At 43.3% G+C, this 27,824-nt stretch overlaps 3 protein-coding genes across 4 annotated transcripts in view; 2 read left to right on the top strand and 1 right to left on the bottom strand.

Annotated features, from left to right (window-relative positions):
* The window catches only part of piezo2b (piezo-type mechanosensitive ion channel component 2b), a 71,667-nt gene extending 62,622 nt beyond the window's left edge, over positions 1-9,045 (top strand). For both annotated transcript variants that reach the window (XM_084481275.1, XM_084481276.1), the window contains exons 43-52: positions 152-363; positions 510-668; positions 1,415-1,562; positions 1,974-2,162; positions 3,067-3,159; positions 3,438-3,607; positions 5,120-5,236; positions 5,811-5,890; positions 6,367-6,556; positions 7,332-9,045. In XM_084481275.1, coding sequence (XP_084337401.1) covers positions 152-363; positions 510-668; positions 1,415-1,562; positions 1,974-2,162; positions 3,067-3,159; positions 3,438-3,607; positions 5,120-5,236; positions 5,811-5,890; positions 6,367-6,556; positions 7,332-7,584 — 1,611 coding nt within the window. In that variant the 3' untranslated portion in view covers positions 7,585-9,045. The remainder of the gene's footprint in view (positions 1-151; positions 364-509; positions 669-1,414; positions 1,563-1,973; positions 2,163-3,066; positions 3,160-3,437; positions 3,608-5,119; positions 5,237-5,810; positions 5,891-6,366; positions 6,557-7,331) is intronic.
* Positions 9,046-9,613: 568 nt separating this feature from the next.
* napgb (N-ethylmaleimide-sensitive factor attachment protein, gamma b) lies at positions 9,614-18,180 on the bottom strand. The gene is made up of 12 exons (XM_084480917.1): positions 18,022-18,180; positions 17,618-17,685; positions 17,448-17,532; positions 17,335-17,352; positions 17,191-17,221; positions 15,416-15,525; positions 14,696-14,762; positions 14,536-14,606; positions 14,117-14,195; positions 13,778-13,857; positions 13,291-13,420; positions 9,614-11,347 (listed from the first exon to the last, which is right to left on the bottom strand). Exons 1-12 carry the CDS (start codon positions 18,075-18,077, stop codon positions 11,213-11,215), a joined length of 930 nt encoding a protein of 309 aa, XP_084337043.1. The 5' UTR covers positions 18,078-18,180; the 3' UTR covers positions 9,614-11,212.
* A 395-nt stretch (positions 18,181-18,575) lies between these two features.
* rab12 (RAB12, member RAS oncogene family) lies at positions 18,576-27,210 on the top strand. Its single transcript, XM_084480546.1, has 6 exons — positions 18,576-18,939; positions 20,349-20,409; positions 22,292-22,430; positions 22,805-22,894; positions 23,968-24,072; positions 24,631-27,210. Exons 1-6 carry the CDS (start codon positions 18,720-18,722, stop codon positions 24,736-24,738), a joined length of 723 nt encoding a protein of 240 aa, XP_084336672.1. The 5' UTR covers positions 18,576-18,719; the 3' UTR covers positions 24,739-27,210.
* Positions 27,211-27,824: the final 614 nt, after the last annotated feature.

The raw sequence follows: 27,824 nt of genomic DNA on the forward strand, positions 1-27,824 counted from the left end.
CAGCACATCTAGACTTGTTATCGCAGCATCCTCCGTTGTCACGATTTGGCAGTTGTTTTAGCCTTACATTGTTGTTGGTGAGCTTGAATCCAAAATGTATCAAGGACGTAACGGTGGAATGAATCTAACAAGAGTGTCCCCGTTGTTGCAGAAACATTCTGCGGCAGACATCACCTCGTCTCTGTCAGAGGACCAGGTCCCCGGGCCTTTCCTGGTCATGGTTCTGATCCAGTTTGGGTCCATGGTGGTGGACCGCGCCCTCTACCTCAGAAAGACCGTCATGGGCAAGGTTGTCTTCCAGGTCATCCTGGTCTTCGGCATCCACTTCTGGATGTTCTTCATTCTGCCCGGAGTCACAGAGAAGTAGGAACACACGTTAAAGCACAGATCAGATGCACAATTGTGCATTTTTTTCAGTTGTATTATTGTTGTTTAAAAAAAACTTTTTAAAAAGATGGCTGTATAAGATGTCGAATCCAAAAGTTTTGGGCTGGTTCTCCCTGTCACAGGCGTTTCAACCAGAACAGAGTGGCCCAGATGTGGTACTTTGTCAAGTGTATCTACTTTGGGCTGTCGGCCTATCAGATCCGCTGTGGGTATCCCACCCGCGTCCTGGGCAACTTCCTCACCAAGAGCTACAACTATCTCAACCTCTTCCTGTTTCAAGGGTGAGTTTTGTAAATCCACTGCTGTCGAACAAATGTAAGGAAAGCTGTGAGGCAATTGATAAAGAATGTGAAGACTTATTATTTTAGAACAAATAGTTAATGTCAAGATGAAAGCCATTGGTTTTCAGTGCTGCTTTTCAATGTTGTCTAATCACGCTCATTGCTATTTCAGTAACTTCCAAAATAACTACTTAATAATTACTTTTTGTCAAGCACACATAAAAAAGGTGACATAAAGTTGGCCAATGAAACATTGTCTTTGTGCTTCTCACATTTAGTCCACATTTAGTAGTGGGTCTTAAGAGGGACAATCCTAGGAAGGGACATAAGACATGGGGTGTATATAAGGACATGGCAAAGGGTGTATTTGTGTTTCATATGAGGTATGAGACTGTTGTCTGCTAGACCTGTTAAACAATATTGAGATACTTCCTGTAGGTATGAAGCTCAGGAGGTAGAGCGGGTTTGCTGCTCACTGCAAGGTTGCTAGTTTGATCCCGGCTCCTCCTAGCTGAGGGCCCCTAACCCTAACTGCTCCCGACGAGCTGGCTTGTCGCCTTGCATGGTTGACACCACCATCGGTGTGTGAATGTGTGCATGAATGGGTGACTGTCAGGCAATATTGTAAATCGCTTTGGATAAAAGCTCTATATAAATGCAGTCCATTTTACAGATGGAATGTCCGTCGTCCTACCGATGACTTGTATCGTCAGTGTTTGTGTCTGATGGTTCTGGCGATTCCGCAGGTTCCGCTTGGTCCCCTTCCTGACGGAGCTGCGGGCCGTGATGGACTGGGTGTGGACCGACACGTCCCTGTCTCTGTCCAGCTGGATCTGCGTGGAGGACATCTACGCTCACATCTTTGTGCTCAAATGTTGGAGGGAGTCTGAGAAGGTGGGGTCTCCTGAATTCTGAATTGTTTCACATATGCATCTAAACACATTTACAGTTCCTAAAAAGATTCCAGCTGAGCAATTAATCAAGTGTCTTGCCAATCTGTATCACAGTTTTAGCGATTCATATCATTTAAAGGTACAGTATAAAAAAATTTGCAATTTCAAGCTAGCTCCCAAAACAGCTCTTCTCCTGAGCCCTCCCTTTCCCGACTCTCCCCAAACCCCGCCCACCTCAACAAAGCAAGTCTCACGGACGTCACGTATCCTGGGATTTCTTGATGCTGCTGCATAATCAGAGCAGTTCACCCAGATCCCTGTAGCATCAAAGTTAGCGCCTACACGACAGAACTAAAACATCAGGCACATTGTACCTTTGTAAGCAAAAGAAAACACACGCGCATCTCCACAGAAATTCCCGCAGCCGCGTGGGCAGAAGAAGAAGGCGACGGTGAAGTATGGCTTGGGGGGCATGATCGTGGCACTGCTCATCTGCATCGTGTGGTTCCCACTGCTCTTCATGTCCCTGGTCAAGTCTGTTGCCGGCGTGGTCAACAAGCCCCTGGACGTCTCGCTCACCATCACCCTGGCCGGCTTCCAGGTACGTACGTCGTGACAGGCTTCAACACTAAGGAGGCACCCGATGGCCCCCGGGCCCTGTCCAAAGTCACATACCGGGACGGTGACGCTTTGGGCCCACTGTCCCGATCGGGCTATAATGTATACTGTAAGGGCGTGTAAGGGCGGCAGTAGCTCAGGAGGTAGAGCGGGTTGGCTGGTCACCGCAAGGTTGCTAGTTTGATCCCCGGCTCCTCCTAGCTCCTAGAGTGTCGAGGTATCCCTGAGCAAGGCACCTAACCCTAACTGCTCCCGACGAGCTGGCTGTCGCCTTGCATGGTTGACACCACTGTCGGTGTGTGAATGTGTGTATAAATGGGTGAATGTCAGGCAATATTGTAAAGCGCTTTGGATAAAAGCGCTATATAAATGCAGTCCATTTGCCATTTACCATTATACCAATTTATGAAATCGAAATCCTCATTCATAACATTTTTTATTGGATGGTTCAGACCCAGGCACAAAATGTTAATGTTGAACCCTGCATTAGCACCTTGAGTTTAAATGGATCAGAGTTATGGTGAATATAGGAGGTGTGCATATATATTGGGGTCAACATTATCATCCTTCTTATTTGTATTTGTATACTCTTTTGATTGACTTGCACCTGTAATTGTACGCTGAGTTTCCCTTTGGGGATTAATGAAGTGTGATATTCTCCATCTCCTCCAATGCTTCACATGGCCTCAGGTGATTCTGTGTGTTGGAGGTAGAAGAGTAATGCCATGCCCTTATGCCCCATGTCCCATCATCGTCAGCACTCCTGACGTAGATTAGGACTGAGATGTCAACTAAGGGTCTGAGTCTGCAACACAGCTTGAATTGAACACAACACAAAACCTGAGACAAAAGTTTCTTTGAAATAACCCACTCTTCCCCTTCCCCAGCCCATCTTCACCATGAGTGCTCAGCAGAAGCAGCTACGGGATTTGACGGAGGCTGAATATAACTCTTTTGTGAGGGAATATAATGACAATGACGTAAGTGCAGCCACAATATGTCTGTTTTCCTCCTAGTTTCTGTGGGATAACAGTGTGTGTGCGTGTGCGTGTGCGTGTGTGTGTGTGTGTGTGTGTGCGTGTGTAACACACACACATACACAGGGCTAGAAAGGACATTGCATGGTTGTTGCAAGCCCCTTGTGAATCAACAACCTTTTACCTGACCACATTTTACCACATATCTGGCAGTTGGAGGTCCAACCTAGGCTCTGGTTCTCCTACACCACGTGTATCTTTCATGTGTGGACCCCCTGCAGGACTGCCTGCAATGGCTGGAGACCTACCAGTACCAGGACCTGATTGTGGCTGAGCTAGAGGGAAGCTCCAACTCTCTGTGGACCATCAGCCCGCCCAGCAGGAATAATCTCATCAACATGCTGGAATCCGAAGAGGACTTCCCCATCACTGTGTCCTGGTCCATTCAAAGGTGCAAAATACTAAATATAAGTCCTTCCTGTATACATCAGTGTCGTCATTTCATTGAGGCCGAATGAAATGATTGGAAGGGCTACAGGCCTGTGACAGCCACAGGTACCACATGTTTTAATATTTTTGTCAGCTTATATGATTTATTGATTAGTGTCGGAATTCAACGAGAATTGAGAGAATATGGAGAGCCAGACCTTAATTTGTTATGGGTCCTCTATGGGAGCAGTGGCGGCTGCTGGTCTTTCAAAGAGGGGAAGCTCATTTTAGGCCTACATCATATAAATTGTCAATTTATGTATACGTAAATGATGCTCTCTGTTCTTTCAAGGAAATGCTCTGTCATACCAACTAACTAGTCTTTTTCAGTGACTTGACCAGTGTCCTCTCAATGGCCAGCAGAGCTAGGCTGCTTAAACAGCCTTGGCCCATTGTGTTAGGTGTAGGACTTGAGCTGCTTTAAACAGGAGAAGCTCCCTTCTATACCTGCAGATGTAGCTCCAATTGTTGCCACTAATGAGAACAGTTTGTAAAGCTGAGGCATTGCAGTACTGTCCAACTCCAATGTCCAATGTCTTTAAGGAACACCAAGAAATCACAGAGCTTTCCCCTGTCACCCTGCAAGTCCTGATCTGAATACAGGACTTGAAGTTCAGACCTCAGGCTCCCTGAATCAAAGTGATGGCCAACTACCAAAACAATATTAAACTTGAACAAGGAAATGTGGGAATTATGTTAAACTGAAGCAAGGAATTGTGTGAATAAGTGTATGAAATGAACGATGAAAATTGTCTAGCAATTTCGCCAAGCAAATATCAAGAAATAGGTTACAGTTCGTCTTTCGACTCGCATGCAAAATCTGTGATGGGACTGAGGAATGAAGAGAGCTCCGGCGACATTTTATAGTTCAAAATCGCTGTCAATGAAACGGTAACTCAGTCTTTCGCAGACCCTCCAATCATCACACAGAAGCCCAGCGTCCAGGCCAGCCCACTCCTCCATTCACCCCCAGAGACGCTGAGTGTCCGTGGGAGGGACATAATCGCAGCATTATCCAATGACCGTCGACTTTCGATGCACTAAAAAAATCTGTTTTAGGCAACCCCATTGAAGTGGATGGACGCTGAGCTTCAACAGGCAAATGCACTGAGACGCTATGGGAATGTATGAGAAGGAAATCGAGTCAGTCGACCTGCGATAAGCAGCTGATTCTGAACGAACTCGTCTTCGAGAAGGACGTGTTCTAACGCATTTTTAGTCAATGAAATGTTAAAACAGTATATATTTGACCATTTAATTTTTTTAATTTTAGGGGAAGCTGAGCTTCCCTTGCAGTCTTAGAGAAATCGCCACTGGTAGCATTATAGTTCACCATCACCAGTGGCTCACGTCGTTTGGCTTAGCGGTTGGTACGTTCCCCGGAGAACCGCCATGCTGCATTTTGTCATTGTTGTCCCTTTCGTCCATCCGGTGTTCCTTTTGTTCTGCACCATGGTCGTCAACGTACCCCAAGGAACCTAACACTGGGTGCTAAGGCGGAGTTTACCACGGGAAAGCTGGTGGATCACCTCGACACCGAAACCAGGAACCACCTGAAGCAGCTGCTCAACATGAACTCCAGCACCACAGCGTAAACACCTCTCTATGCATCATCATCATCGTCATCATCATCATCATGAGGATACACTCTAAGATGAAGGATGATACAAAGAAACACGTTGGGTTATCTCATTTGAAGAGAACCTTAGGAAACGTTTGGCCAAACAACATTGTTGTGTTTGCTCTGGCCAACCCAACACGACTTGTACGACAAGTCTAGATCACTCCTAGATTTTGTGCCAAAAAAAAACGCTTTTACGAGCGATTTAATAAAGGTGCCATGACATGCCACCAGGTGTGGTGTGATTAGCCGTTACAAGCCGTTTTGGAAATCTGCCCCTTAAGACATCACAAGTCCACCTAGATGTGTGAGGGATAGATGAGCAACGTGTGCTACAGTCCACTGGGTAGGCTGATAGACTGATCTATCTAGCGGTTTGTAATGGCTAATCACACCACACCTGGTGGCATGTCATGGCACCTTTAAGCACAAATCCGTTGAGAGGCAAGAAAAGAGGGGCTACCACGTGGCTGTACCTGCATGTTATTTGGCTGAGTCGTTGTTTTTGTGGGTCTGCAAAGTGTTGTGCTCTGCTCTACCACAGGGTCCTCAAGAATCTCTTCCCACGGTATCTCCGGGCACCCACCGATTCAGCCTCCAAACCCGTGGAACAGCTTTTAAAGGGTAAGAGGGACTGGCAAAGGTCGTTGGTGGCCATTAGGTAACCCGTTAAATGTGTGTTTTTAATTTAAATTAATGTCATGTAATGTAGTGGTATTAGCAGTTGCCGTAGCCGTTTGGTTTTCGACTCATCAACATGTCCCTGTTACGCTATTAGGAATAGGGTTAGCTTTAGGGTGCTTATGGTTAGGGTCAGTACTGACATCTCACAGAGGGGGCGGTGTTGAGGTACTCATTAACGGTAAATAGCAACAGGTGAGGCTGCAGGGGAGTCTCGGGTTATGAGACTGGAGGTCGAGGTGCGGCGTTACACAGAGAGAGCTGCTGGCCTACGGTGGCTGTCGACTTGAACATACTTCAAGTTCAATGCACCACGTAGGTGACAGACATTAGGTTACGAGCGGTCTACCCGGATAAATAACGAGTGCAGAAGGTCTAGCGCGTAAGACTCCCTCATTCCTTTTCCCGTCATGCCTCAGATAAGCAGAAGGAGAACATCAGCTTGTCGCTAAAGCGCCATTCCCAGAGCTCCGGGGAGCTGCGGGAGTGGTGGATCGTCAGCCAGGTCAAGTCCGGCTTCTTCAAGAAGCTCAACAAAACGGGGCTGGACCTCTACATATTCAGCGACCAGGTCAGCCCCCCCAGCCTGGGCTTCCTGGCAGGATACGGGTGAGTGGACGGTGACTCTGAACCCCAGAAGTAAAGGAGGACGCGTGCATAGTACACACGCGTGGATCTTGAGAATGGTCGGCACTAGCCAGCAGGGCTACCAATGCTAACCAACCGTCCCAGCTGAAATGTTACTAGCCCTAAATAGTACTACTACTTGCATTGCACTTGCACTTCTTACTCTAGAAACTAGGGCTAGTAGTATAAACAAATGTTTTCTGTTCAATTGCTCCGGTTCCGATTAAGTTAGTATTCAGGTTAAGTTCATCTGAGTAGCTATATTTGAACCAATTACACAATCATATAATAAAAAGTAGTTAATATTTGATTTATATTCGAATGGCCAATTTTATACAACCTAAAAAATTCTAACCTCAAGAAAAAAATAAGTTTTTATATTTTATTGTATGTAACAAATGACTATGATCTAAAAATACCAAACATCGATTTTCGTTGTCTTCTGTGGTTGGGAAAAATTTGTAAAAAAAAGAAAGAAATGCATTTGCTTTCATTGTTGTAGTAGTAGTATTCAGCTCTCTAGTCACATTTAATAAAAACGTGTTTCTTGGCTAGCGATGACCCCACCTACACAATGGCCTCGCTTGAGGGACTGCTTGGTTTCTATCCCTGTGTGTGCCTGTGTATGAATCTCAATGTGTGCACGTGAATAAAGTATGATTTAGCTTGACCGCGAACCACCACCAGCACCATCCCCACCACGATGGTCTAACCATGCCTCCCCTTCACCCCTATCCCCCCCCGGCCCCCTCTGCAGCATCATGGGCCTGTACGCCTCTGTGGTGCTGGTGATTGGCAAGTTTGTGCGCGAGTTCTTCAGCGGCATCTCGCACACCATCATGTTCGAGGAGCTGCCCAACGTGGACCGCATCCTCAAGCTGTGCACGGACATCTTCCTGGTGCGCGAGACGGGGGAGCTGGACCTGGAGGAGGACATGTACGCCAAGCTCATCTTCCTGTACCGCTCGCCTGAGACCATGATCAAGTGGACCCGGGAGAAGACGGAGTGATTGCCGTGTGGCGCACTGGCCCCCACACCTCCTGGCCCGCGTACTCTGCCACACTCCCCCACACCTGGCCCGCGTACTCTACCACACTCCCCCACACCTGACCTGCGTACTCCACCCTTCACCACCCTCCCCCACACCTGACCTGCGTACTCCACTCACCACCACCCTCCCCCACACCTGACCCGCGTACTCCACCCGCCATTCAGTGCCACAGGATGGTTGGACTACTGTGCCTTTTTGTTGGACAAAAAAGGACAAAAAAAGCACTGCTGCTGCTGCCCCCCCCCCCCCCCCGGAGCACCCTTGTGTGTACTCACTTAACATAGCAGACGGCGAGAGGACTCCCTGCTTCCTTCCCCTGCGGTCTCCCACGGCGACGGTACAGTGATAGTTTTAAAAGGGCTCTGCACCGACAGACACTCGGTGCACAATACCAGAAAGCACAAACCCGCCTGGTGTGATTTTAGCTTCTTCCCTTTGCCTTCCACCACAACTCTTGGGATTGTATGGGGTTTGTGCAATACAGAGCTCTCCATACAAAGGCCTCACTAGAGACCGAGAGAGAGGGCTTTCTTTACCTTATATGTGGACAGCATGAGGACGGGCAGCGTCTGGCGGAGGTCTGGTTGTAAGGTCTGCCCACCCCCCAACCCCTTATTTAGTTGTTTTTTTGGAATACCAGAGCCTACCGAGAACTCCTACAAAAAAAACAATGCAAAGACGCAATCACGGCGGGATCTCACCCTCACTCTGTTTGTACGCGAGATCCGAAACTGTTCATAATAACCCACCAACTCCATATCTTTCTCAGGAAGAGCTGTTTTCACCACGATGAGGTCTCGCGAGATGGAGGCGGCCGCGTGCCCCGACAGGCCCTCACATCACTTTATAGGAGCTTAGCATTAGGATGGAGTCTAATGAATATTCAAATGAAATGTCAGAAAATTAAAAAAAAAAGGAGTGATGAAAGATGACTATTTAAAAAGGCATGCGATTATTACAAGATAAAGAAAAGAAAAACTGGGTGGACTTTTCAAGATGCAGTATTACCCTGCCGGCGCGTTTACCACACACACTGATCCCGGTCCCGGGTATAAGCGGCCCAGTTTCTATTTCAAGAGGACACGCAACACTTTTTCCCTCACAGTGAACGGGATCAATTGATAATTGTATTTTGCATTATTTCCAGTCTGGCCGGAGTCTAGACCGTGGGAGGCCTATTTTTAAATCAGGGTATTGTGTGCCGTTGAGGCGCTAAGACTGTTGCACACACACACACCGATTCCTTTCAACGCTACCGATGGCAAGTCATTCATCCAGCAGCCGTGGAGAGGAAAATGTGTCCCGTTCTATTCACACAATGGACAAAAGCCCTTTTTTGGTCAGAAGCTATGCATTAGAGGACATTGTAGCATGAAAAAAAATCAAAGACGTTATTATTGTCATGAGTAATTTACATTACATGTACATACCATGTTATGTGAGGGGTGGGTGGGTGGGTGGGTGAATGAAATGTGAAGTTATACCTGTATGTTATAAGGTAATTATGGTATGAGAAGAGGTCCCGAGAACGGCATAATAAAACATCTTGAAATTTGTCGGGTTTTGGTCACAGCATTTTTTTCCCCGTAACAGGGTCTGTCGTTATGTCGTCATAACGTTCATACACACTTAAAACTGGCTCTCTCAACATCTGAGTGACAGAGAATAAAAAGCAGGTCATGTGCGACCCTAGGAGACCTTTCAATGATCACAAAGCAATGTCTAATAAGAATAGAAAAGTAAATGTTAAATAAATATTAAATAACACGTGGTAAAGAACTAAAATGGCAAACCCGCAACAGTTTCAGACTCCACTGTCAATGCTGTTTTACTAATGTATCAATGATAAATGGCCTTTCAATAAAGATCTCCCCTATCACAAATCCTATGCAACAGATAAGACAAGTGAGATGGGAACATTCCAGATTCCAGATCTCTAGGTCTTTATAGTGAGTGATGGACATGACGCAGAGACTGATTGCTTGAACTTTTTATTTTACACCGATGACAACATAAACATACTCAAGTCCAGCCTGTGATTTTTGCTAATGCACATATACATCACCAGAGTTATGGGGAAAGAAGTCTCACAAAGAAAACCGCATCAGTGTGCATTAGGACCGGAACCCTGGGCGTTACGCTTAACAAGGGGGGAACATTAGAGCAACCGTTCGCCCTCATAAAAAATAAATGGGCTCCTTGAGGAGCCTTGCGGTCGTTATGTGTTGATCAAGAGACGATTTGGTGCGCTCTAGTCTTTAGTTCATGACCCAGTCCAGCAAATTATTATCTGCCTCTTGAATACATAATGAATGGAATTAGAGTTATTGAAGATTACGACATGAAGTACAAATGACTTGAGGAGGTTGAATTACTTTAAGGCATGCACAACGTAAAAATACAAAACAAATAGTATAACTTCCCTTTATCGTTTTGATATAACAGTTTGAAACAGAGTTATTCCTATCTGTTTTATGTGAAAGTAGCTCTTGTGTGAAATCAATTAAAGTGTTTTTTGAGAAATAATAAAATCAAGATATGCCAGCACTGTAAAAATGAATAGGTTTAGCAGTTGTTGCTTTAAATAGAGTTACTAAGAAATAAGGGCCTGACAACAGCATGGGTTTCTACTATTAAGAACAGAATCACGTGTCACTGTTCTTAGCCACTGTAACTAGCAACCACCAAAAGAGGAGTCTTGGGGTGACAAAGACCTTGAGGTAGACGAATCAAAAACAGTCTACCACAGTTTAAAAGACCCTGACTAGGATGGTTCGAGCACTAGTCCTGTAGTCTGTTCTTAAGTCCTATAAAACAAGAGTGTGTGATTATTATGACCATCGCCATACACAAACATTTCTGTTTATTGCAATATACTTCTCTGCATTCCTTCCCACACATGCACCGATAAAAGACAAGTGACATAATGATATTCTCCTCCAGCAGTTATAATACTGAATAAATAATTTCTGTACAAAATCAACATACGTCGTCAACTCCTATTTGACAAACATCAACACACGTATCGGCTCCACTACACCTATGTTAGCTTCTGGAAGATACCACTGGGACAGCAAAGTTTACAAAGCACACAGTTTCACACCGACAAATAGTCAATACCTGGCATATACTATTATAGATTTGCAGACATCAACGTATACATCTATTTATATAATTAATTTTCATACAACCGAGGATGATGCACCTCGATGCTGTACATTGCCATTAAATGTTTCTTGGTTATATTTAACATTGACGGCTGCCAACTCTGATCTGCAAATCTGCAATACCCACTGTGACTTGAGGGTTACATTTAATTAGCAGTTTGCTTCAATGTTTTTTGAAAAATCGACATCTGGATTTTTTCACAATATCATCATCATCAGGGAATGTAAAGGGTTAGAAGCCACTTCTACAGGAGGGAAAGTGCAGCCGGGGTGTAGTGTAGTGTAGTGTAGTGTAGTGTATGTGTGTGTGTGTGTGTGTGTGTGTGTGTGTGTGTGTGTGTGTGTGTGTGTGTGTGTGTGTGTGTGTGTGTGTGTGTGTGTGTGTTGGAGTGGGTCGACTCAGCTCGGGAGGCTAACAGCTAACACAGCCCTCCGGCGTAGTCGTCGTCCTCGGCCGGCGCTCCGCTGGCGCCCCCTGCTGCGGCAGCGGCCGCGGCTGCCTTCTTCTTGCTCACGCCGCCGGGCACGCGGAGGGAGATGGCCAGCTTGGCGTACTGCAGGGGGGGGGGGGGGAAATATAAGAAAAAAACAAATGGGATTTGGTTTGTGAAACCCAGTGTTCGCCCCTGCACGATAACGAGAACCAGTTTACCAAAAAATGGTAAGAAATACAATAGCTGCTTTATTTTAATTGGGCTGATGATGGAATTGTACCCCTCACAGGGCTCGTTCTCACATCGCATTGGTCGCCTCAATTTCGAAAGAATTTTCAAAAAGTATACGAGCATAGGAATGTTATTGGTAGTAATAAGATTTTAATAACTAAACAATAACATTGTTTAGTAATTAAAATCTTTTTATTTATTTGTTTTAATTTGAAGACATAGTTGTGTTTGATAATGCCACAGCGTTTCTCATTCAAGACGTGGTGAAGCAAAGTATTAATTAGCCTAGGTTACGGTTTATTTAAATGAATTTAGGACTTTAGGACAGTACTACAAGTACTACAAGTCTCACATTCTGACTTACAAGCTCTGGCTAATTTATAGCCATCCTTCATAGACAATCTAGAAGGATAGCAGTAAAAGCTTATAACCTGAAGCTTGAGCCTAGTGAGGCTAGTGATACTTCTTCGATACTTAAATATTCTATTCTATTTCGATTTAGGCGCTGCAATTGATTGGGATTGTGCTCTCCCTACAAATCGGACTACACTAGGGTTTGATTCAAATATACCTTATTGTGAGCTTCTGAAAATGACCAAAGTGAACAAGTCCTTGTAAACCGGGGCACCCAGGCTGCAGAAGAGTAGACAGTACAGTAGTTCTTCACTGGAAGCTGAAGTGATTTATAATATAAAGACTACATTTCCTGTGGGACTGTTGCTTGTTGTCCTACAGAACTCTGACTCGGTTGGCACGTTCATTCATTTTGAAGACCAATATCAGGGACGCCAACGTTATATTGATTTGATGATATGTTGGTAATTGTTCTTCTTTCATTTTGTGTATTCCGGCATTAATTAGTACATCTGTGTACGCAGGAAATATGCCATAGTTGCAAGGAGTGAGTTACTTTTTGTGTATTGGTATTATTTGATTAGGTTGGTCATATGAGCGGAAAACTAATCACAACAAACAAGGTTTAGGGCTGGCAGTAACTGCAGTACTCATGAATCAAAAGGAATAAACAAAAAGAGCCCCATCATCACTGCCAGCTTTGCTAAGCACATCTCACTAACAGTAATGGAAATGTGGGCATAATATAGCCACTGCTTTAACAAATAAAGTGGGGAAAACAACCATAAGGAAGAAGGTTTGGAAAGAGGATTTGCAATACTGCCTCTACTGCCTCTACATTTAATGCAACATAAAAAAACACCAGATGGGTATTTGTTTGGGCTGGAAGGGTTAGAGTTAACTGGAAAGTGCCATATAATTTCTGTGATAGCAGAGTTCCTGATTAGATCATAGCCATATATACCTAGACTGCACATTGACTGCTTTGAGGCATTGCTGAGATTTTTTTCATAAACCCTTGAATAAAAACGACTAGAAATCATTGAAGAAATGTTAATGTTATTGGGTTTTATATCCAGAAATACCACATGTCACCCATTTACTTAAATTTGTTTACAGCCTTTGCCCCGGTGGCGCACTGGGCTAAGGCGCATACCATATATTAGGCAAAGTCTTAATCGCAGAGACCCAGGATCGAAACCAGCCTGGGTCATTTACTGCATGTCTTCCCCTCTGTCTTCCACACTTTCCTCTCTGTCTCTCTCTATAATAAAGCTGAAAAATGCAAAAATAAATCTTTAAAATATGGCGGTGAAGTTGACATACGATCCAAAGGCCAATTTGTGTGTGTATGACATATGCTACGTGTATATGGCTACGTTATAGATTAACTGCTGCCAGTATGGGACGGTAAGACATAACATTAATTATGGGCTTGTTAGGTGTGGGAATAGCAGTAGCAAGAGAGCGAGACTCACGTCGTTATCCATGTACTTCAGTAAAGGTGAGTTGCAGATACGGTACACCTGGTCTTCGTCCTGTTCATCATAGCCCTGCAAGAGTGTCTCCATGGCAACAGAATCTTCACTTCCGCTGTAACCCGGAAGGCTGTGGGAAGAAGACGGCTATGTTAGGGTCCTCCAACGAGCTGTACTCCGCCGTATCAGTGTCCACCTGTCCCATCACTCTGAGGCTGTTTCTTCCCTAAATTGTATGTCTTGCTGTCCTTACTTAATGTTTCCTCACAAGTTCCCACCAAGGACAGCTCCTATCACCAGAAGTTCATACCACCATGACAACCAGCTATAAACAAGGTTGGTAAGTGACAGATTGTACAAGTTGGGGAGGCTACATTCCTATATTAAGGAAGGGCATGACTTTTGCATATTTATTTACACATGTTTTGCTCAAGCCAACAGGGTCCTAATGATGGAGGCCACATCCCCACACACTCATGTTCTGTACCTGTAACTCTCTCGGACACACTTGTCAGCCGCTACGTAGTCCGCTCTGTGCAGATGAACCAGCACCTGAGCGGTGGTTTTCTAAAAGAAAACACGTGTTAGCATTACACAATGAAATTCTTCTCTTCTTAGAACAAAATGTTCCACTGATTCTACTTCTTCATCACAATGAAATGTCGACATGGCAAAGCCAAACCAAGCATGTCACTTTAGCAGGAAGAGTTTGAAGATGCACTAGTGCCAGTGCCAGGATGACATTGGTTCGCTCATCAAGCTCAAACGATGGATATTGATATAAATTGCATGTGTCACTGAAATGGGTCAAACCCGGGCCACCAACCTTGAAGCACATGGGATAGTTCTCAATCTCTTTGTACATGTTCTTTTCCTTCTGCAGGGCCACTGCTGCGTCGTCCAGCCTGTCCACAAACATTGGGATGGGGAGGGACCATGCAAGGTAACAATGAAACATTACATAAGGACACCTGGGGCTTATGATGAATCACTAGATTATGGGATGACCCTATCATGATAAGACCTCCAGATTCACCACTAAATGGCTTTTATCAATTGAGTCAATTAGTCAGTTGAGGTACTAGGCAAAATAAACAATTTGGATACACTTTTTGGATAAGACTTCAAACACCTGTTAGGCTACAAGAGCACATATCTGTGTTGAAACATCCATACCCATTTTAGTATAGTAAAGTTTAGTAGGTAGCTGGTCATTTAATTCTAACCCGCTCCTCTTCTTCCTACCTTCTTACTCGGACCAGGAGTCTGGAGGCCTTGCCCAGCAGTTCTGCTGCCTGTCGCAGACGGTCCTCGTTCTGAAGGAAGAAGGCATCACCGTGTTAGTCTCACAGTCACTAAACACACCTCAATACAGGTGAATCTTTAGGTTAGGACGGCTGCCTACCTCAAACACACCGGCAGCCTTCTGATACAGATCCACAGCCTTATCCAAGTTGAGAGGCTCTATGAGTCTAAACAGCAAAGATAGAAAGAAAGGGGTGAGAAAATGGGTTAATGTTCCTCTACGGTCTGTACTTCCTGTCCACCCTGTCCAGTTGCTCGCAGCATGGCATTATAAATATTTATGGAAGTCCCTTTCAATTTGTTTTTTTAAACCAGTTTTAGTTTTGTTTTCCAAATAAAACAAAACACCATTCTATGAGCCCTGACACCTAACACCAGATGCATATCAAAGTATGCCACCCACGACTTTCTGAAAACATGTCTATTTGTTACAGGGAGAAAATGGTGGAGAGATATTTTGGAAAATCATTTGTTTACATTGATTTAAGGTAAAATAGTGCTTGATCACATATGGGAAATGTGGTACAGAACAGTGGTAGGATTTTGGTAAAATTTGGTTATAATGCTTTAAGTTAGTAGTTTAGCTTTGTATTTATGCTAACATGTATTGGTGTTTTACTGTGGGTAAGACAATCATTTCTCTGTGGGAATAGCCAATTTCAATGTCCAAATGAGAAGCCCTTTGGGGCATTTGGGACAGTGTAGCAAACTGGCAAACTGTCCTCCAATTTGCTTCTGTTGGTTATGAATTATATTAGAGCTAGAAGGTGAATATGGTCGTACTTTTAGTGTCTGTCTACTAATAACTTAATGAGCTCACTTTCCAGCCCGGTCGAGTGCCATGGCAGCGGTGTCTGGAGTGCCATTCTCCATGTACATCATGCAGGCCTTCTCTATGAGCTGGATGGCTTCCGGCATCTTCTTTTGTTCCTTTAGCACCGTAAATAAAGAGGACATGTAAATGCTGCATTCATATTTGTACAGCTTCAGGGCAAATTATTTATTAGGTGCCAAGCACAAAGTGCGAGGCAACCTATTGTAATTGTCAATGTTTTTATTTTTATTCTGACACGTTTGACTTACACAGCCTAAACTGCTCGCACGCTTTTTATGAAACTTACTAGACCTGTAGAGGTTGACCCAAGATTAACAGACAGCAAATATTACACTGATTGGCCCAAAGGTGGCGCTATACCACCAATTCCAAGCATATCTCGGTACCAGTTTGACCTACACTCATGAAACTTTGCTCACACATGCACATCCACATGCTGAACAAATATGCCTCAAGAACCTATGACCCATGAGCCATTGACTTCTAAAAGGGGCGTGGTTTAAACTGTAAAAATAGTTAATTGCTCATATCAACATCAAGTTGGACTCCTATGTTGTTGACTCCAATACAAAAGTTGTTCAGAATCGAATTCTGAACAAGTTAAAGTCGACATATTTTCAAATAGGGCGTGCCATCGAAATGGGCATGGCCTGTCAATAAAATCGCCACAGTTCATAGACGCAATGTTTGTTGGCCGTTGGGGCCCAAAGTTCCAACTGCTCAAGTGAAGTGAAGTCGATTGGCAAAACAACATGGCCGCTATAGGCTAAAAATCGTCAAATTTGAACAAACTTTCCACTCTGCGGAGACCGTAATAGTTATGAATATGAAATTCACAGGACACGTGTAGACTGGTGCCTGTAGCTCACATACCAAAAATCGTGTTTGTCATGTTTGTAGCGCCCCCTACAGGAACTTTAAAAAGCAGCCCCTGCGCCACGTTTCACCAATATGTATGAAACTCGGTAGGCACATATAACGTGCCAGGACCTACAGAAAAGCCTCTTGGACCCATGCCCCAAAACCCACAGGAAGTCGGATATTTTCATTTTCACTCTCGGTGGCCATTTTCACTTTTTCGCCTTGTATTTGAATGAACTCCTCCTAGGGAATTTATCGGATCTGCTTCAAAATTTGACAGTACACTTGAATAATGTTGCTGAATGAACGCCGTGCTATTTGTGACTGTATGTTGAAGGGCATGTCCGTGGCGTGACGTCAAAGTTGGCCACTTTGAATGGAATTTCACGGCGTGGCCTGTCACTAAAATCGCCAGTTCATAGACGCAATGTTTGATTTGAGCGGGACCGACACAGTGGCTGTTGGGGCCCAAAGTTTCAGCTGCTCAGTTAATATGAAGTTGATTGTCAAAACAACATGGCCGCCAGAGGCTAAAAATTGTTGAAAATCGTCAAAATTTTACTTAACGCCAAAAGGCTGGGTTAACTTAACCCAATCATCATCAAACTTAATGGTTAGGTTTATGGTCTGCGTCATGGTCTGGTTAGGGTTAGGGTTAGGTTTGATGGTTTATTGATCGGTAGGGTTAGGGTTGATGGTTTATTGGTCGATAGGGTTAGGGTTAGGTTTGATAGTTTATTGGTCGGTAGGGTTAGGGTTGATGGTTTATTGGTCGATAGGGTTAGGGTTAGGTTTGATAGTTTATTGGTCGGTAGGGTTAGGTTTGATGGTTTATTGGCCGGCTCAGGCTTGGCACCTTAAACGCTGCTCGCAGCTTTAATTTCTATTACAACACTCACCTTCATCATCATTCCGGCTTGTTCAATAGCCCTGGAAAGCAGAACAAAATAAGATACATTTCACTGAAGAATGGTTCATTTTCTTTTAGCTTAAATCTGGTTTTTCCATTTTCTTATCAAAAACAACATAGTTAATGTACTTACTTTGCAGCATGGAAAAGCCTGCATAACAAGTTAAGAAAATGTATATACACAGAGACACAAAAAGGAAGGAAATCAATAATCAGTCATGCGCTAAACTGGATTCTTAAGGATACGTCTTGTTTTCTGTGTGGTACTCAGCTTCCTTTAAGTACGCATCCGCTGCCTGCTCAAACTGCTTTGCATTCTTGAAACACACAGCTAGGAGAATACCAGACAAATCCACAATGAGTTTCAAACGCACACTTTGACTGATGGTGACGCCTATATGCGGAACAGACCGTACCTGCTTTGGCGTACTCTGATGCGGCACTGTCAAAATCTGGCTTCCACTTCGTGAGGCTGGTTTTAAGGCTGCAAATAGAAGACTTGTTGAACAGAAAATAACCGATCCATAACCAATGTTCTAGCCTCAGGCTCTATTTCTTATATACGTGCCACGAAATATCATCCAGGACCCTGGTTATCCTTAAACGTTGTTTACCATGTATGTTTCACGTTAGTCATAACACACTAGCATATTAGATCAGGAAGATCTGGCTAGTCCTAAACACGCTCATGTTAAATAATGGGAAAGGGTTACCAAAAATGTACATGACAGGTGGTAAAATAAGCAGAGTGGCCTTTACGGATGTCATTAGGACTAAATCATAGCTTTCCTGATAATAATACAAACGTATTCTACTTTACCATTTATCCGCTTTAGCCATATGCTCGTGGGCCTCGTTTATTTTCTGCGCCGCCATTCTGTTGTGAACGATACGCTATTTCGTCAGGTTTTGTCCGTATGTCAAATGTCGCTAAATTGCAATATGTTGTCAGCGACGATGTTTGGATTACAAGGAAGGATCTCCGGCGCTGCTACGTCACTGACGTCGCAGACTACGGGTGCCGTCGAGGAGCGACGGCATCCGCAATACCTTGCATCATTTTCCCATTAACGTAATTTATTTGTTTGGGGTTTAATTCCGTTTCATCATTAACGAAGCTAAGATTATTTATTAAATTGTTATATGTTTATAGTTTCGTTTTTAATAGAGACTACATTGCATAATGGTCAGTAAATGTCGGCAAATTCTGCATTTATTTCACAAATCTTGTTTAGTAACATGTTATACAATATTTTGGATAAGGATCAATAAAAAATATAAAGCATATTAGTTAATACCCAAATACCTTTTTTTACGGAAATAGGCGGAAGCGGAAACATTGATGGTGTGGTCACTGACGTAATGATGGTCGCCTGTCTCTAATGGCAGAACAACAATTTGCGAGTGAAAAACTTTCTTCAACTTCTCTAGATACAAAACAAAGTGAGCACAGCGGCTCCCTTTCGTTTTGATTAGCTTTTTTTAAATTATATATTTTTTATAAATGTTTCGTTATTGATGGATCCACGATATGACATACAACGGAGGGCTGGTGGCGGGGGCTCTTCCAACTCGTCCCCAGCTTTGGGTGCTCAGTCGCGCCGCAGAAAGATCCCCCCAAGACCCGCTGACTTTAAACTACAAATAATCATTATCGGCTCCCGCGGTGTTGGCAAAACCAGCCTCATGGAAAGATTCACAGACGACACTTTCTGTGAAGCTTGCAAGTCCACCGTAGGTAAGAATCTGATGCCTTGCCTTGTTTGTGTTAACTTTTAACTGCTTGACAGCATGAAGTAGGACTCTTTCTATTTCCTGACATCTAGTCTGGGGTTGTTTCTTCTGTGCAATCAACATAAGGAATTATATTTTTGCCTATGCTTAAATTAAAACAACTGACCTGAGCATTAACTTGGTGTGAGTGACAGTCTCTACACCTGGGGGTACATGGACGTTATAGCATGATAACTGTTATTCCAGCTCTGGGACTGTCAGACAACAAAAACACAATGCATACGTAGTATACACCTAAATAAGGAAACGTATTTCCACTTAACTTTGTTGAACTACTAGTAGCAGTGTGATTGTAGTACAAATCGTTTTATGGGTAGGGGTGCTTGTGTTTTACCACTATAATTGCTTTCTCTATAATTGGGTTTCTGTAATTGGCCGTTATTTTGCTAATAATGCTTCTACCAGTTGGATTCATATTGTAAGTAGAACCTTAAATAGCTTCAAGCAGAACTAAACTTGGTAAATATTTTACTTGAAATATTGAATTGTCATTGGACAATGACAATAACAATAATAACTTTGTAATAACATTTATGATTGACATGAAATTAAACAAAACTTCTGCTTGCATTTTCAAAGGACAGTGGATTGAATTACTTAAAATTTATAATGAAATCAATCCACCTAAATCCATTAAAAGTAATGGTTTACATCACACAGACCTCAAAGGCATTATTGTATTGTGTGTTAAAATGTATTGCATGATTCTGATGACGATAGTTGTCTTGTGTTGTCTGCAGTAGTAGATATGGACCGACTGACAGCTGACAACGTGTACACATGTGGATTAGGACACACCATTCCATTCACAGTAGCCTTCAGTAGTACCTATTCCTAAAATAGACTCTGCGCGTGCACACACACTCACGCGCACCTTCACGTGCATGTGTGTGCAAACATAAGCAGCTGCTAAAGGGGTCCACCATTTTGTGCCCCCTCATCCCTGTGTCACAACTCTCGATTTGAGAATCTATTTGAGAATTGAGATCACTGACAAGCTCTATCTGTCATAAGCTTGTGACAAACTCCAGCTAATGTGGGCGGAAGAAATACTTTTCTTTCCCATAATACGCATTACAAAATCACTATGGTATTGTGTTTTTCCAAATGCCCAATTAAAAGGACAAAAGCATTCAACTAAACACCAGTAAGGTATTTGAACTTTGACGATGGCAGATGAACAAAACAAATCTAAAATTCAGGATTATTCAACTTCCTCTAGGTCAGTGTAAAACAAATGTTCAAACAAAATGGTCTCTCTGAACTCCAGCAGCACAAGTACCAAATCCAAGACCAAAAGTAGGGCCAGGAAATGTGCCCACTCTAATTTATTTAGTTAATCTTTTCCCATAGGAGTCGACTTTAAAATCAAGACCGTGGATCTGAGAGGAAAGAAGATCAGGCTGCAGATCTGGTGAGTACACTGTGATACCATTCGCTACAGACAAACACAGCTTTTCAGTTCTACACTTCCATACAAAAATTACAAAATTATTGAATTAACTAATTATTTAAACATGACAAAGGTATACGGCTAGGATGTTACATGGCTTTATTTTTCTAAGAAAAATATAATTCAGATTGAATTAACTTGGTTTATTAACAAATAAAATAGAAGAAACGTCAATTTTTTTTTTATTTCCAGTACTGTAGCTGATGGATTTATTGTATTTGCTAACCTGGACATGAGAATAGGAATATGAAGCAAAGCGTGCGTCAAAAGGACACACCCCCTCTGTCCTTTTCTCAGTTACCAAGCAACACACACTGTAGGCATACTCATCTTGGCCCTGCTGCCTACCAATGCAAAGCCACCGTTCTAGGGCTGCATCTTTTTCTGGGGTCTGTTCTCTAGTCCGAATACGAGAAAGTCTCATGACCTCTATGAAACAGGACTTTGTAAATGGCATCTTGAGACACTCATTACAGTCAGAGAGAGAGAGTCTCTTCTGGCTGCATGGTTGTAGCTCTCCCAGCTCCAGTTATGCTAACGAACAAACCAAAGGGCATGGAGTTCAAAAGGGTGTGTGTGTGTGTGTGTGTGTGTGTGTGTGTGTGTGTGTGTGTGTGTGTGTGTGTGTGTGTGTGTGTGTGTGTGTGTGTGTGTGTGTGTGTGTGTGTGTGTGTGGACAATGCTCGGCTGCTCGCAAACATTCAGGGAATAACTGTTGTTCCCGCTCAGACTAATGCGTTTGTCCCGTTCACTAACTCTGTGCCCCTCACCGCTGTCTTGATCCTCTTGTGTGCCAGTGTGGTTGGTGGATCGGATCAGCTACCCTATCGATTCAGGGTCTTGATTAGTTACTTTGATAGGTATTTTTACAAATTGTCTCATTATTATATGTGCTATTTATCATAATGTTTTTGCCATAGAAATGTGACGTAATCATAAATTCTATGTCAACTCTAAAACCGCAATTAGCACTAAGCCAAGACACTTGTACTAATAACATTCATACATGTTAGCACTTGTTGGCATACATAATAACATAACAAACCAGATCTAGTGCCCTGACTAGATCTGGTTTGCGGTTTTCGATCTGCTGCCAAAACTGGCACCTCTCCATTCCTGTGTCTCTCTCTCTCTCTCTCTCCTATCAAGCTATCCCATGTAAACGCAGTACTCTCTCTGTCTCTCATTCTCTCTCCCTATCTTTGTCTCTCTCTCTGTGTCTCTGTCTCCCGCTTTCTCTCGGTCCCCCTCTGCCTACGTATATTTTTGGGGTGACCTCGTTGAATGTGTCTCATCTTGCATGTTGCTTCACTAACGTCGACACAACCAGGTGACCAACCCATCTCACCCCATGGCTGCTGCACCCTAACGCTCGCTGCTCAGAGCCGGGTGACACTGCCTCTGACGGCTCTCTGCCGCTCGAAACACGGCCTGACCCTGACTCACGTGGAGGGGGGAGAGGGGGAGGGAGAGAGGCTGTCTAAAGGTACAGTATGGTCAACACAGTAGTAGTGTTGCTTCATGGCTTTGCACTAACTCAGACTGCTGCTGGGATGAATCATACTGTAGCTGAGTTTAACTTTAGTCTGCTGCATTTTTGTGTCGCTTGCTTCCGCATCCGTCTGTCTGTCTGTCATTTTTTTCTTTACATGCTTCAGAGTCAAAGCAGAAACAAAGGAATCAATGAATAATAATTATTCAATACAAAAATGTGTGTTCAATGACTCTATGATAGATACTCTATTAGTGTGATACTCATATCATGTGGGTCATAACCGCATATGAATTGAATGAACTACACTCCCCTGCTTGCTGAGTGACCGTATGTGTTTGTCTTCTGAAGGGACACGGCTGGCCAGGAGAGGTTCAACAGCATCACATCGGCCTACTACAGAGGAGCCAAGGGAATAGTGCTGGTCTATGACATCACCAAGCAGGAGACCTTTGAAGATCTACCCAAATGGATGAAAATGATAGACAAGGTACATTTCATTAAATGCTTGTGGAAGAACTGTGGATGTTAAAAAAAAAGAAGGCATTTTTTTCGTTCTTTATTTGCAATGTTGAATGATTGTAAAGGTGATTTTTATTTGACATTAACATCTATATTTGTCTAGAACGTACATTTCACATTGTTACTTAACTATTTACCTAGTACTATTGATCTCCGTAAGCACTTTTTCCTATTGAAGGGAAAGATTATTTTTTTGTTTTTTTGGTCTAGCAAACTCGCAAACTCGACAGCATAGCAAACTCGACAGCCATACAGCCTTGAAATAGACTTTTCTCATGGCTCCCTGGTGAAACACAGCATCAACAAGCTATGATGACCTTTGCGTATCTCCTTGTGCCACAGTACGCCTCGGAGGAAGCAGAGCTCCTCCTGGTGGGGAACAAGCTGGACTGTGAGACGGATCGGATCATCACCAAACAGCAGGCCGAGAGGGTGAGGCCAGTGGCACGGGACAGACACACACAGACTAAGAGTTTTTGTTGTATTAAATCATGCATGAATGCAACAGTCTTTCTGCTCGGAATCACCTCGGCCCAGTTGTTCAAAAGATTGAATCTGGATCAGAATGATCCGGATTTGGAAATCCCGAATCAGGTAATCCATTTTATCTCTGTGACAGTTTTTCAAAGCAACATTGGATTGGATCCCCTTGATCCTGATTCAAACTTTCAAAACTTTAAAATGGGACTGGTCTACATATCACAATGTAGTCTAGGCCTACTGGCTTTGTAAGGAACAACAGGTAGAACAGTCAGTGTGACGTTTTTAAACTTAAAAGTGTTATTATTTGATGAGACAGAAAACAGCACAATAAAACAAAACAAACATCCCATTCCATTTCCTTTTTATTTTAACTGTCTGACCCCTCATCTGACCCACATCAAATAATTGTCCAATAGCTTACAAAATAAAGAATGGTCAGAGTTCAATGTTTTATTATTTCACAAATGTTCAGGTTTTAATACATTTTGTTCCTGAAAGGCTCCTTGAATCTGTCTTTCTGCTGGGGTCAGGGTTATCCAGATTTTTGGGATTGTTATCCCAAGTTATCCCAATACTAGTAAAAAGTTTTTAACAACACATTCTGAAGGTCTGATCCAGATCTAAACCAAGATTGGATTTCGAGATTTAACCTTATTTTAGAATCCATTTTTTTCTTTTGAACAACCAATTTTCAAGATTTGATCTAATCCAATCAGATAACTTTTGAACCACTGGGCCCTGGTGCTACTCCTCTTGCAGTTTTGACATTGGTGTCAGGTGGCTTTTAGGTAGAAATATAACAATAATGAACACATTAAACAGCTTGTTGGGTTCTTCCTCTGTAGACGCTTTTGAGACATATGAAAAATCTGTTGGATGTTCATGTCTACATTTCAATTTACATCTAAAGATGGAAATGGTAAATCTGCCAAGCCTTGAACCAGTTTGTGTCTACAATGTACATTGTATAGTGGTGCCCCCTGCAGCCAGTCACTAAAACAAATCTAATTTTGTTGCCATAGTTTGCCTCTCGGATAAGTGGCATGCGCTTTTGTGAAGCCAGCGCCAAAGATAACTTCAACGTGGACGAGATCTTCCTGAAGCTGGTGGATGACATTCTTAGTAAGGTTGGTGCCATATCCTTTTTTCTTCACCACCTCAAAATCCAACTTCGAAATCGTGTAGTACGGCCCCAGCCTGGGGCTGGACCCTGGTCAGATGACCGCCACAGTTTTACAATAGCTGGGCAGAGCAGCAGGGAGAGGCTGAACTCCCATTCATTTTCAGAGTCACCAGTGAGTCACCTGTGAAATGAGTGGGAAGAGAAGTTCAGACAGATTCCAAGATATGCTTTGTTCTGGCCTCAAGAGACTCCTTATCTCAGAGTGACTCCTAGATCAACATGTGTGTTTTTTTCCCATAACCATTCGATCCCTAAACCTTTAGGTTTAGGGACCAGTCTGGCTTCACATCAGCCACATTGTGTTAAACATCTCTCGCACGATTTAGATGTGATTATTGGGGTCAACACACGTGTTGTATGTTGACCCCAATAACAGCAATTACATCTCTGCTACACTTAGCAATGTCACACGGAGCCCATTTCATAAGACCACTACATTGACTAGATGTCTTTGGTTTTACATGCAGTCAACTTCCTGTCATTTGTTTCCTTGATACAACAGATGCCTCTGGAAATGCCCAGCAGGGAGCTTTCCAACAGTATCCTGTCTCTGCAGCCTGAGCCGGAAGTGCCTCCCGAGCTTCCTCCGCCACGCATGCGCTGCTGCTGAGGGGCCAAACGGCACCCCCAAACCCTCCCCTCCCAATTTCCAACCCGCATAACTACAAATAAATATTGGGCATGCAGTGTACCACTCTGGCCACCCGATGGCAGCACAAGACAGCCATCTGGACGTTTGAAGCGTGAGACTTGTCTCTCATAAATCCTCTCCCACCTGCCTCCCCACATGCCCACACTACCACAATATTTTAACAATTCACTTTAACAGGTTTCTAAAACACACTCACTAATGCCTTCTTCAGAACTTGTGTTTTACCTGCTTCCACCAAGCACCGCCTCCATGGTGGTCGTCCCCGTGAGTTCCCCAGACTACCTCAGGTCTCCAGGGAGGGGGACCCCTCGTTCTGAGAGGGGGTCAGTCGTTACATTCTTTGTTGTCTTTTGATTTTGTTTTTTGTATAGCGGTATGGAGGGGGTAAGACCTCCCCGCACTGCACGTGTCTGACGTGCCCAGGAACCACCCTAGCTGGCCCTCTGTCTCCACTGTGCACCCAATGGGGAAAAAGGGATAGATACAAAGCACACTTTTCAACTATTTAATAAGGACAATTCTAGGCCTAGGTACACTTGTTTAGTTTTGGAGTAAACTTGTGTTCGTACCAACAAAGACTCAGAATGATGCACAAAATGGAAAAGCACATACTTTTTGTCGTTGAAACTAGATTGATGGTGTAAATATGTTGAGATATAGCGGGCTCCTTCAATAACTGGACTCTTTGATATGACAAGGTGCAGGATTTTAATGCTAATATATGCATGGCCTTCAGTAAGGTAGTTATTTTGTGTGTTCTGCATTTTTTTGCCCCTTATTTGGAACCGATTGCCTTAAAGTATTTTGTGGACTGGCTTGAGTTCCATTGTAACATTGTGATGTTTTGCACTACAGTCTCTTTCAGCTAACTGACATTTCAAAATGGTCGTGAAAGGAAGTCCATTACTGATAAGTAGTAAAGCACATGGCAAAGTAAGTCGCCTAATCCCCTCCCTGTTGAAGGTAATGGCAAAGCAAGACAGCTGGGTAATGTAGTCTCCAGGAAAGATTGTGGTTTTTGAGATGACAAAAAACAAAAATAGTGCCTGTTTTTTCCCCTGCTTCTTACTAATATTTTTACGCAAAAAAAGGGGACATTTTGAAATGCAAGAAAGCATTTTCTGTATTTTTGAGTGACTCAGGAACATTGGATTGGCTCATGAATGGTCATTGTTTTGGATCATCTCCCAAGTTGCTCTTAATGTACTAACACATGCATCTCATCGCAGGATGGCCATGTGATTGTATTACGGAGAGAAAATCTTAAAGAGTTTGAAAAGTATGCTTTAGATGACAACAGTTTGGTTTGGTTCAGAGAGGAGTTCTTGCTCACACATCCTGTATATCCTCAATATTGGTCCATGAAGATGGTTTGATATTGTGATCCGTGCCAACCTTGAAAGTCAAGAATTATTGCTAACACTATGGCAATGTATAAGGCATTATTAAATTGTGTTTAACTGAATGCATAGCGTGCCCCGCAGTATTCTATTCTCATGATTTTAAGAATAAGTATTTTGTTTAGTTAATATAGTGCCATCATTTGTTTTTGTTCCACTCAGACCTCATGATAGGTCAACCCTCCCCAAGTATAACGACCAGTAAAGTGCTTTGCTTTGAGCATACTCAAACCTTCCTACTGTGCTGAATAGTTCCTTTATCTCCCCAGAATGTTCCTGTCAGAGGTGGATAAAGCCTGCATTATGTCATGTAATATTCTCTTAATTTAGGGTAAAAGGCCAGGTTGACCAATAGACCATTTTCACAGAGGAGTCATTCTAAGACAAACACCGGTGTCGCTCATAACACTAATTATGGATCTGCTCCTTTTATGACCCAGAGCACGGGTAGTGGACTAAACTAGTGGCGATGACACACATTGACCCTGGACCCTTTTCACCGAGCTGTGATAGCGTTGTACACAAAGGTGTAGCCCACCACATTGTTTCCTTTATGTGTGCCAAAGCACCAGCAATGGTAAATGTGTGTAATTGACACTCGTTTAATCTACTAATCTACTAATCTATTAATCTACTACCGTACCCTCGATTTATTGAACATACAGGATTTTTAACACACTGTCCTTAAAAGTGTCAACATGAGCTTGTTATATCACACAATAAGCAATATTATCCGAGCTATAATTCGCTCCATTAATTTCCAATAAAATTTGGACCACACAATATCTACTGATGGTCACATCATGAATAGATAGATAAGTGTTTTAAAGTGAAAGGTACTTGAACACGGTGGAAAGCAGTCCCATCTATGGCAACAACTTCTGGGATAATACATATACATATATATAATATGCATTTATTTTAACATGGTTCATTTACAATAAGTCCCCTACTTGTATTAAACATGTTACCTTTTTTGAAACTAATGGCAAGTTTGAAAATATGTGGTGTTAACTTGTTGCATTCTTTAAACTAATGCAGTGCAAATAAAAAAAGATGTATATTTATTACACGACAGTGACTTGTATTCAATGCCACATTCTACGCATCCATCCATCCTCCTCTTCCACGTGTGTGTCTGCGTCTCGAGCATCCAATTATCGCACACGCACGAAGGCGTGTCCGACCCGCTGCCACCGTGGAGAGAGCAGAGCAGAGGGGTGTGAGCTCGTGTTTGTGAGCGCATGCGCCTCGGCGGTTTCACACGGACGTCTCGAGCTCAGACTGCAGCGATTGCAGATTTTGCATGTCAGATAGGAGAAGACAGTGGTGGGGGCCGGCCTGAGACGGAGAGAGTGATTGACAGAAGGAAGGAAGGTAGGGAGGGAGGGATGGTTGGAGGGGGTAGTGTGTGAGATGGACAAACGTAAGAAGAGGAATGGATAATCGTTCACCAAGAGAGGAGCGGGCCTGAACTGAAATACTACTCGTAGCGTATTTCCCCTTTCTACCTGAGCCCGTCGCGACTGCGGACGCGACCTGTCCCTCCAAACAAATCCTCTAGCATGTCAGCTTTCCCCTCGGGGACACGGTAGTGAGTGAGAGCGGAGCTACAGTCGCCTACACCAGAGACACCAGAGGAGA

The sequence above is a fragment of the Micromesistius poutassou genome, assembly GCF_964030765.1.
Source record: "Micromesistius poutassou genome assembly, chromosome: 16".
NCBI lineage: Eukaryota > Metazoa > Chordata > Actinopteri > Gadiformes > Gadidae > Micromesistius > Micromesistius poutassou.

What these genes read in the sequence shown, in the direction of transcription:
- napgb (XM_084480917.1), bottom strand. Translation starts at nt 18,077, where the DNA reads ATGGCGGCGCAGAAAATAAACGAGGCCCACGAGCATATGGCTAAAGCG. An exon ending in ATCAGAGTACGCCAAAGCAG is followed by an intron (nt 17,533 to 17,617) that starts GTACGGTCTGTT and finishes GTATTCTCCTAG; the next exon opens with CTGTGTGTTTCAAGAATGCA. An exon ending in GCACTCGACCGGGCTGGAAA is followed by an intron (nt 14,763 to 15,415) that starts GTGAGCTCATTA and finishes TTTGCTGTTTAG; the next exon opens with ACTCATAGAGCCTCTCAACT.
- rab12 (XM_084480546.1), top strand. Translation starts at nt 18,720, where the DNA reads ATGGATCCACGATATGACATACAACGGAGGGCTGGTGGCGGGGGCTCT. An exon ending in AGCTTGCAAGTCCACCGTAG is followed by an intron (nt 18,940 to 20,348) that starts GTAAGAATCTGA and finishes CTTTTCCCATAG; the next exon opens with GAGTCGACTTTAAAATCAAG. An exon ending in GGATGAAAATGATAGACAAG is followed by an intron (nt 22,431 to 22,804) that starts GTACATTTCATT and finishes CTTGTGCCACAG; the next exon opens with TACGCCTCGGAGGAAGCAGA.